We start from the raw sequence: 11,413 nt of genomic DNA, 5'->3' as shown, positions 1-11,413 counted from the left end.
CCATGTCCGGATAAAAGATAATGAAAGGCTCCACTGCCATGAGAGCCTGTAGTTCTGAAATCCTTTTAGCTGAAGTGACTGCTAAAAGAAAGGCTGTCTTCCAAGAAAGAAATTTTATGTCTGCAGTAGTAGCTGGTTCAAAAGGAGGTAGGGTGAGTTTTTCCAGCACAAAATTGAGGTCCCATGCAGGAGTTGGTGCTCTCCTGGGAGGTCTCAAATTTTTAGCCCCTCTGAGGTACTGCTTTAGCAGGGTATGAGAAAAGAGAGGAGGCTCTGTGTTGTAATGAGCCGAGATGGCAGAGGCATGGATTTTTATAGAAGAAAAAGATAGGCCCTTGTGAAGCATCTCAGTTAAATATTGTAGAATCTGAGGAATATTGGGCATTGCTGTGTTTATTCCCTGTGCTTGGTTCCAGGCACATAATCTCTTCCATTTATCAGCATAAGATTTTCTAGTACTAGGCCTTCTAGCCTCCAAAATGACATCCATCACAGGTTTACTGAGAGAAGTGATTGGTGAAATTAGTTGATTAGCCATGCTGCAAGATTCAGAGTTTGGAGCTGAGTGTGCAGAATTTGATAGTTCTGCTGAGACAATAGATGAGGTGTCTGAGGCAAGTACCACGGAGGAAGGTGTGACATAATCCTTAGACGTGGGTACCAGTGTTGGCGAGGCCAGTCTGGAGCAAACAGAATCATTTTTATTTTTTCCTGTCTGACTTTTAGTAAAACCTTGGAGTGAAGAGGCAGAGGGGGAAAGGCATAGACTGATAGGTTTTTCCAGCTGAAGGACACAGCATCCACTTTCCAAGCTTTTTTGTGATTAATTCTTGTGCAGAATTTGTCTAACTGGTAGTTTTGGGGAGAGGCAAAAAGATCTATGTCTGGGCTCCCCCATTTTCGTGTCAACTTGTTGAAGATTTCTGGATCCATAAGATTTCTGCTTAGGTCGTCTGCCAGAGTATTTTGCTTTCCTGGCAGGAATTGAGCTTGTAGATGTGATTGGTAAGTCAAGGCTGTGTTCCACAAGGCCATGGCTAGTCTGCAAAGGGGGTAGGAGTGGGTACCCCCCCCTGCTTGTTTATGTACCACATAACTGTGGTGTTGTCCGTCTTTATCAGTAGTTGTCCTGGATGAAGGAAGTCCTTGAAGGCTGTCAGAGCATTCTGTACAGCTAGCATTTCTTTCTGGTTGATATGTAGGTGCATTTGTTTTGGGCTCCATTCGCCCTGAATGCATCTCCCTGCCAGATGGGCCCCCCAAGCATAGTTTGATGCGTATGTAGTTAGGGTTTGGGTGGCATGGGGTAAAATGAATGACAGTCCCTTGTTTTGGTGACAGGCCTCTGCCCACCAAAGGAACTCCTGTTGCAGGCAAGGAATGAGAGGAATCATTGTTTCCAGGCTGTGACAATGTTGACTCCATAAGCTTTTTAGGTACCATTAAAGTGTCCTCATATGCAATCTTGCATATGGAAATAGTAGAATGCAGGATGCAATGAACCCCAAAGCCTGCAGAATTTGTCTTGCAGATAGCTGGGTTTTTGTGGCCAGTTGTTTGAAGTATGTTATCAATTGAACTTGTTTGTCTGGCGTGAGGTAAGCCATCTGGGCAGCTGTATTCAAGCGTGCACCCAGGAATGTAATTATTTGAGAGGGTACCAGCTGTGATTTCTTTTCATTTATGGTGTACCCTAGGCATGTTAGAAGCCTTTTTACAAATGTCAGATGTTGTAGAAGAGTGCCCCTGTCCTCTGCCTGAATTAGACAATGGTCCAGATAAGGATAAATTTTAATGTTTCTTTGTCTGCAAAATGCAATCACTGGTGCCAGGCACTTTGTGAAGACCCTGGGTGCAGTAGATAAGCCAAAGGGCAGTGCAGAGAACTGGTAATGCAAATAGCCTGCTTTGAAGCTGAGGTATCTTCTGCAAGATTCCCTGATTGGGATATGCACGTAAGCCTCTTAAGTCCAGAATTACCAACCGGGCATTCTTGCCTAGCACAGGCAGTAGCTGTTGCAGAGACAGCATCTTGAATTTTGGAATGTCCAGGAAAGTATTTAGAACGGATAAGTCCAGAATTGGACGCCATGATTTGTCTTTTCTGGGTACCAGGAAAAGTCTTGAATAAAAACCTTGTCCTTTTTCCTTTTCTGGTACTGGTTGAGTAGCCCCCATATCCATGAGGGACATGACTTGCTTCTGGGCCTCTGCCCACTGATTTGGAGGCAGATCTGGCCATCAGTTTGGAGTTGGCAACATGTTGAAATTAAATCTGTACCCCTGGGATACTAAATTTAAGACCCACTTGTCCTGGGTAACTAGATGCCAATTTTGAGCATGAAGTGCTAGTTTTCCCCCTAAAGGGACTACGAAAAGATAAGTGCTTGGAAATGGCAGAGGAAAGTCATTGAGACTGTTTTCCATAGGGTGGCGCTTTGCTTACTTCCTGATTTGGAGGTGGAGGCACCCCATTGTTTTGTCCTGTAAGATCCTTGTGATTGAAACCTGGAGCCCTTGGAGTGTCTGGTTTTGACCTGAGCGTCTCTGTTGGGTACTGGAAAGGACCAATTTCTAGTAGGCCAGTGCCTACTGAACCTGGGTGGCTGCACCTGCAGGAAATCTTTTACAGTTTCTATAGATTTAGCTTTGTCTTCCATCTTTTTCAAGACTTCTTCTGCCTTATTACCAAATAGACTGTCCTGCTGTAAAGGAGCATCCAGTAATTTAGCTTTAACATGATCAGGCAGATTTTGCTCCTTGAGACAAGCATGCCTTCTTATCACAGATCCAGTTACGGCGGCCCTGCAAGAGGCCTTCAAGGAATCAAAACCACATTGCAAAGTATGCTTTCCAACCTGTTCAGCTGAATGCAATAAATCCTGTAACTCTATTTTCCACACAATCAGGAATCAACATAATTTTCTTTTTCAGTAAGCCCATGACATGCTGTTGATATTTAAGCATATGAAATTGACAGTTTAAAGCCCTGATTGCCAGGGTTGCAGACGTATAAACCTTCTTAGCCCATCTATCCAGCACCCTGGAGTCTCTATCAGAAGGGGTAGGACTTTTAGCAGTAGAAGTCTTAACACCCTTGGGACCCTGAGAAATTGTTTCAGGGTCAGCAGTAGGATTTTTGAAAAAAAAGTTGTGGGAGTCAAGAACCCTGTAATACCTGTCTGGCTTACTAGGAGCTGGAGGCAAGGAATCAGGAGCCATGCTGGATTCTGAGAAAACATCATCAACAATGTCTAAAACAGGAGGTATAGCCAAAGGCCTATGCTGAGGAAGAAGAAGAAAATCCCTAAGCCTCTTTTTGGATTCTGAAAAATCCTGACTCTCCCAATGAAAATGTTCCCTTAAGGTATGCATAGTCTCTCCAAAAGAAAAATCCTCAGGAGGAGAAGCAGAAGGGATGGATTCTTCTGCATCAGAGTCCTTATAGGGGGGAATAAAAAATTCCTGATCAGAAGAGGAATCAGAAGAAATGGAAACCTGATCTTAAGATTCATAATCAGTGCCTTGCCTAGGCTTCTTAGCAGGAGGGGGTTGGGAACCCCTGATCAAGGTAATTAAATCCTCAGCCATTTTGATAATTTGTTTTTTAGGCATAGGGGCCTGAGCACGTGGCTCATGCGTCATTTTTTTAGACATAGAAGTTGGTTTTGGCCTTGTTTTTGATGATGGTGTTGGTTTAATATACAAATCTTTAGGCCTGAAAACACCCACAGAAGCCAGTGCCTGCTCAGCGGCTCCAGACCCATCCAAGGGAGAGACATCCGTGGGTTCAATACTTGAAGAATCTTGTGGCATACCGGACTCCGAATGGGTCTCGGTAGAGGCCTGCGACTCAAAAGTAGCGGGCACCAGGGGCTGCAAAAGTGCCTCACTGAGTACCGGCGAACCGGCGATTGGCTTAGGAGAAGCTTCGTCATCGGTTTTGGACCTCGACGGTCTGTCTCTGTCTTTTTCTTTGCGTTTTTTGTGAATGCAGGTAGTCGGATTGCTAACCGACATTTCAGGATAGTTAAATCTTGAACCAAAGTATTTAGAAGCAAAAATATACTGACACTTAATAGTGCGTTGGTTAAATTTAGCACAAAACCGACAGCAAGGCACATTGTGGTCAGGGCCTAGGCAAGGAATACAGTACAAATGAAAATTCTTATGAGGTATTTGCTTCCCATGAGTAATACAATTATTAACTTTTACTGACATCGGTAAGGAGCAAGAAAAAGTTTCCCCAGCGGGGTACTTAGCTTTAGTTTGAAGACTTCGGTTCCGAAACTCAAAAACGAAAATTTCAGGAGTTGACCAACCAGCATGTGCGAACTGTTTCTGCTTTGGGCACTGCGCAGCAAGAAAGACTGATTAAAATGCCATCGGCTGCATGTTTTATACCCCTGACAACCTGACGTCATGGAAGAGGAGACAGCAGCCGACGCAGGACCCAATACTTTGTTATTCAGGCTGACTGAGGGCAATCTGCCAGCAGATTATCCAAATGTAATGACTGCAACAGTGAAACACGAAGAACATCCTCCTTGACCTTATCCTTGCAAACTGCTCCCCTCCTGTTCCACTTTGTCTCTACTTCCCTGGTAAAATCTGATTAACTGACTGTTACCTTTACACTCAATACAAGCCTCCCCACCTTTAAAAAACACAGTCACACATACATATAACCAACTCATATGTATAACCTTTATATTTTCCTATGAGTATTACCACCCAATAAGCAGAAGACTAACTACGCTTCTGTTATCATGTAACAAAAAACACCTTATGTATCAGACTGTTTGTCAATCTGATGTAGCCTGTCTTCTTTTCCTATGACCTTCCTATGAAAGTATGTGGCACTCCTCATATATTTTTAAGATGTCTACAAGTAATACATCAATCCTCAATCTTCTAAATTATCTAAATATTTTTAAATTTCCATTTCAGATAATTCTGAGAAAATCTTCAAATATCACCTCCAAAGGACATTATCTCAACATTTTGTCAATCAAATAAAAGAAAACTTAGAAGTGAACTCTTCTGTTATATTCTGTGCCACATTGTACCAGTATTTTTGTTAATTATCGAAACATGAAGTGCCATAATGACTTAATGGGTATGCTAACACATATATGTGTCTATACACACAAGCACACACATATATAGACACACTTTCATACAACCCCACATCTCTGTGTTAACATGAGTTAAAAGCTCTGCTTGTTCAATATCAATTCAACAAATAAAAGTACTTCTATGTTCATCTACTCAACACCCTTTAAAAAAATATACAAGAAATACACAAGATTTTTCAGCAGTCAAAATGTTCACTTTAATTTTCAGGTCAGTAATATTCCTCCTTTCTTTCTCACCCTTAAGGAATCTGTCCCACAAATTTAGTTTCTACCTTCCTTTTACCATTTCAGAGTTTGTCTGTTGTCAGATATTGTTACTTTTAAAAGCAAAATTAAAGGTATTTATTTCAATTATAATCATTTCTTAGATTAGCTATAATCACATCTATAATAATTTGTGTCTTTGAAATATCTTTACTTGTCACCTAATGTAGACTATACCCAGCGATACCCTCTTTTCTATATCAAACTAATAACTGATTCGCTAGCACAGTTAAAATTCATCCCATTGACCTCACATATGTCTAAAGCTCTAATTTTGCATTGGTTTGTACATATGCATATATATATATATATATATATATATATATATATATATATATATATATATATATATGTTAGGTTACAGATATTTATATTAAAATATGTATGTGTATATATCTATAAAATAGAAATGAAAAGATGCTATGAAATAGTTAAAAAAACGGATCCACTCACATTCTTCTGTCTTTCGGCTTTTCCCAGTTAGGGGTCACAACAGCGGAACTCCGGTCCGCTAATGATTGGCAGTAGAGTTTTACGTGCTGGCTTGCCGGGCCTAACGCACAACCTTCAGCGAAGGAACGCCCATTCACGCATGTCGACACACAGAAGATGCTCTAACTGAGAATCGAACGTGCAACGTCTAACTGTGAAGCAACAATGCTAGCACAGCACCACCACCGCAATTGATCCACTTACAATAAGAATGTAAAATATACATGTCCAAGAGAAGACATAAAAGAATGAGAATATATAAATCTATGTTATAGATATAGACATTTGGTTATGCAAGCTGGAAAAGAATCAATTACAGCTATCTTACTATGAACCACAAATGGAAAACAAGCTGCACAGTGAAGAAGATAGCAGGAAAAAGTAGAGACTTTTGAAAATGGTATATGTGATACATTATTTTATTTTAGTAAGTAATAATTAAGAAATGTTCCATAATATATAAAAGTTGAACTCAGAACAGATATAACTTAAGTAATTCATGTATATGCCTAAGATATATTGATATATGAATAAAATAAGTAGTTAGAAATACAGTATCTCAGCAGAATAGATATAAATAATGTAGTTAAAAATAAAAGTAAAAGGGGAAATGAAGAAAGGATGAAAAAAGGAAAGGGAGTGAGAAAATGAGGGAAATAAAAAAGGGAGTTGATAAAATGTTCTACATATTAAATTAATTCCACTTTATTTTCTATCAAACAGGGAATATTAAATTAATTTATGTAAAAATAAATTATTATTAAGCCACGTTGATAAATAATAAAACTTGTTTTGCTAAATTATTTTGATTATTTGTAGTCATCATAACTAATTGTTTGCCAAGACATTATATGCTTATCACAGTAGCTTAGGGTAAGATTTGAAATCATAGAGAAGTTGAAGTTTGGATAATCTGTCTATAGGTTTACATAGGTTAGGAACTTAGTATCCATAGATTATAGGGTTGTAAATATGTTTTGTTACTTTCTAGAATGGTAATATTAATAATTTGTAAATGTATTACTTTAGAGTTTAGAAGGAAAGATTCAACGTATATAACAAATGGGGACATTTATTTATCAATTAATGTTTTTATTGTTAAGTGTAAATAATTTTACTAGCATCCTTCAATTTGTTCAAGGTATCAAAACCTTGAAATTAAAATATCAATAATTTAACATTATTAACTATTAATATAAATGGATTAAATTATGGCAATAAAAGAAGAGCACTATCAAAATATTTTAAATTAAAAAAAGGTGATATTATATATCTACATGAAGCACATATAACATAGAAGGATGTACATCTGCTAAATAGCTTAGGTTACAAAATTCTTGTTTCTTCCTGTTCTTAAAAAAAAAAAAAAAAAAAAAAAAGAGAGAGAGAGAGAAACAAATATTTTATGGAAAAAAAACGTACAGATTATAACAAAGATCTTGGATACATTTAAAGACTGTAAATGCATGCTTTCAGCTGTAATTATTCGGTATAATGATGGAGCATATACATTGAATAACTTTTACTGGATACCAGGATTGGGTGTAAATATGGCAAGGGATTATCTTGAAATTTTACAAAGTATTTGAAAGGGTAATCTTATTATGGCAGGGGATTTTTTGTATCATAGAGAAAAAAGACACTAACTGTGATAAAAATATTAGAATTCCAGTTTTGGATAATGTGTTAAATAAGTAGACAATCAATAACCATATAAAAGAATTAGCTTTATCAATAGAAAACAGTTTCCTTTTATACTCATTTATTCATATGTACATGGAACACAAACTCGTACTGATAGGATATATATCTCTTTGAATATTAGAAATACAATAGATGGTCTTGAACAAAAGGGTAACACTAAGTGTGGTAGATATAGGTACTGCTGTTATATTTTGGAGAAGAAAGTTTTTTCTTTAAACAATTATTATGGTACGGAATTCACTGTGGAAAAAGGAAACTGTGATTCAAAACAGTTAATATATATAGCAGTATGTATACCAGTCCTTTTATGTAGGGAAAACAGAAAGGAAATTGGACAAAAAAATATATGAACACCTGTAGGACATGCAAACAGATAACTTAAATAATGCTTTGTATAAACATTTATGTCATGACTTGTGATAGACTTACAAAGTTTGAATTTGGTATTTTGAAAATCATAAATCTAAGTGCCAGGGGGTGTTATTTGGAAAACAGTCTAGAGTATAAGGAACTGCTCTGGTAGATAAAGTTGGATGACACTGTTAAACCAGGTTTAAATGAATATGTTTGGATTCAGTCTGTTCTTAGAATGAGGGCTGCTAAGTTGCAAAATTAAAATAAATGATTTTTACAATTTTACAGAGTTTGTAAACATTTTGTAAGTGTATTTTAATGTATGTTAATGATTTGTACAAAATGTGTTACTTAGATGGGATAATGGCAAGGTTTTTATATTAATTGGGTTGGTAGATTAATGGTCTGATGGATTAATTGGTTCTTATACTCTACTTAAGCATGACTGGAACAGCGTGTGTGTAACGTTCTGAGGAAGTCCACTGAGTTGTTGATAAAAGCACTAAACGGATGTCATTAAAGTTACTATTTTTCTAAGTATTTATGAAGTTTCAATTTTATTTTCCTGAATCCGTTGTTCTTTTATGCCCAGGACTACGTGGACCTTTTGCTTGGTTGTTGGTTTGGAGGGGTCACACACTTATGCACCCTTTTACAAAAATCTTCCTTCCTTCCTTATTTATACATATTGTAAATATGTTAAAATTAATAAAATTATTTGAAAAAAAGTCTTTCAGGATTACTCTAACCCAACTTAATGCTCTTTACAAACATTGTGGGAAAGCACAAATGGCAAATTACACCATACAAACCCTATTCATGATGCTGCCCTTGCCTGAGCATACTCAGAAATCTACTCCCTTATAAGTAGATATACAAAAGAAGACACTTCCATCTACCACAAGAGCATTAATAAATTGTAATTCAGTGTGGTGGAATGCCCATATAAATCAAATCTAAAGAAAAAGTAGGATCCTTGTTGCAAAAAAAAAACCCTTCACCAACAGTATAAAAGCAACTTAAAAGTATTAAGAATGGTGCTGAGATACAAAATTAGAGAATGTAAAGTCAGTTATGAATTTTAAATTGCTGCGTATTACGGAAAAACAAGACATTCTTTAGCTGCTCTGAGTTATCTACAATGGTGTACCCACTCCAAACAAGAAACTGAAATGAATATTCTTGCTGATAAATTACACTCCAGCATCATACCTCCCACACCCACAGTTTCCCAAACAATTCCCCAATTGTACTACCTACTACCACCCTTGATCAAACAGCTTAAGCTCCTTCCACAACTAAAAACACAACCTCCAATGCTCCCAACAATATTTCAGGCTATCTGCTTGCAAGTATCAAAGACCACAAGGCGCAACCTCTTCTTAATCTATTTAACCTTAGTCCCTCCACTGATTATATTTCTGGAAATTTGAAAACCGCTACAGTTGCCTCTCTACAATGGCAGCCCCCACAATAGATCTCAATAACCACAGGCCTATCATTCTCACCAGAATAACCTAAAAAGCTATAGAATGAATCATCACTGAACTAATTAGCAATTACACAGGTGACCTACAAACTCTCAATCCCATTTATTGTGGCTCTCTTAAGAGCAAGTCATGCCTAAAAAACCTCATCAATTTTTCTGAAAGGATGACCAGACTGTCCATACTGCCTATCTCAACTTTTCTAAGGCCTATGATACCATTCCCCACATGGGCATTAAAAGTAAACTCTAGTCTCAGTGTTAAATATTACATTATACACTGGAAATCTAACTGTCTTACAGAAAAAAAAAATAACAGAAGTCCAAAGTAGGAGGGCTTTCGCCCAGACACAGAAACATTACTACCAGCATCCTAAAAGTTTTAATCTTGAATTGCCTCCTGTTTGGCATTTATTTCTCAAAGCTAAAATCAGGAATCCAAGGTTTATGGGTAACCAAGAATGCAGACGATTGCAAATGTTGTGCTTCTGTCAACTTACCCCATGACACTCAAACAATCTAACAAGGTGAAAATTAAGCCTAAACTTGGTGTGGTAATCATGGGATAATAAAAAATGCTAAGAACTGTAGCATAGTTATCTTCAGTAAGATTCTTATTCTCTTCCTCTTATTGTAGCATTGCTATTCATCTTAAAACAGACCCTCTTATCAGAGTCCAAGTATGCAAGTCAAAAACGATCTCTCTTTCAACCACATCTCAGCTGTGGTCAGAAAATCCCTTTACCTCACACAGCTTATCTGTCTTGACATTGCTTCTAGTTCCTAGGATGTCCTTATGTCCTTTTACTGTTCTCTCATTAGACCCATTATCAAATACAGTGCTCCCTATAGAATGCATCTCTCCAAGCATCTTACATAACTCGAAAAGCCACAGATTCCTAACTAGAAAAATCACTTTAACAGCTTAAAATCTCTACCCTTTACTTAGTATTTTACAGGTAACTAGGAAACAATGTTTGCCCATCATGTCATGTTATAAAATATCCCTTATTTTCTACCTACTTTATATTCTTAGTTAAACAGCTCGAGTAATAGCTGCTCCAAAGACAAACCTCCCCTGTAAGATTAACAGTACCTACTGGAATGATAGATTTCTTACATAATGTAGCCTTGAACTTTGTAATAGATTCATTCTGCACATCAACCAGACTGCCTCCATTAAAACCTTTAAAGAAAAATCTCAATAACTGGACGCAGAACTGTACATTTATGTCCAACATTAATGCTAATGATCTCCTATCTAGACAGAACTAATGTATCATTGTCATTACTAGGGTAATGGGGCTAAGCTTTCTAATGGTCCTACACTTAGTACAAACCAATAAGCCATGGAATGGTTGAGAGAATGACAGACAATGAGTAAAGCTAGCTGTACCAGCATCATGACTAGGCAGATCTGGCTTCTTTTTTGTTAAATTTTATAATTAGAATGCTCTTCCTACAATAAAAAAGAAAAGTGTGTTATATACATCATAGTATGCTATGAATATTATTTAATTCTCACAATCAAAGCATCATTGTTATAGCTTACGATTAGTTTCCTTTTCATTTTGCACCTGCAGTATTTTACTTTCAGGTGTTCTAAACCCATAGCCAGGCATTAAATGAACCCTTACCATCACTGGAGTGGTGCAGCAGGTGCTCCAGAACAATGAAAGTGAACATTCTGCCATTTCCCATCTCTACGGTGCCAGACACGGGTTTCCTCAGACTGGCAAGTCCTAGGTCGTCCTTGACTATCAATGTACTGCGTAAGACGAATGTATGCAATACAAGCTGCATCCTCACCAACCAGATGAACATGTGGATTTAAGATAGTAGTGTGGATTGGTTTGTTGTTCTTAGAAAGCACTGCAGAAAAAAAAGTTAGAAGAGGCATATTACATACTTGTATTTATACATCTTAAAGTATGTTTGTTCTACTAGTTATTTACACAAAGTTATAGCCATAATT

At 37.3% G+C, this 11,413-nt stretch overlaps 1 protein-coding gene across 12 annotated transcripts in view; it reads right to left on the bottom strand.

Annotated features, from left to right (window-relative positions):
- Positions 1 to 11,413, bottom strand: part of CAMK2B (calcium/calmodulin dependent protein kinase II beta) — a 3,372,251-nt gene that overhangs the window by 58,588 nt on the left and 3,302,250 nt on the right. For all 12 annotated transcript variants that reach the window (XM_044084245.1, XM_044084244.1, XM_044084249.1 and 9 more), the window contains one exon: positions 11,076 to 11,310. In XM_044084245.1, the coding sequence (XP_043940180.1) occupies positions 11,078 to 11,310 (233 nt within the window). In that variant the 3' untranslated portion in view covers positions 11,076 to 11,077. The remainder of the gene's footprint in view (positions 1 to 11,075; positions 11,311 to 11,413) is intronic.

This window comes from Protopterus annectens, chromosome 9.part0 (assembly GCF_019279795.1).
Source record: "Protopterus annectens isolate FY-2018-M chromosome 9.part0, PAN1.0, whole genome shotgun sequence".
NCBI classification, from domain to species: domain Eukaryota; kingdom Metazoa; phylum Chordata; order Ceratodontiformes; family Protopteridae; genus Protopterus; species Protopterus annectens.
The sequence above is the reverse complement of the archived record's forward strand: the minus strand, read 5'-3'. Positions and strand labels throughout refer to the sequence as shown.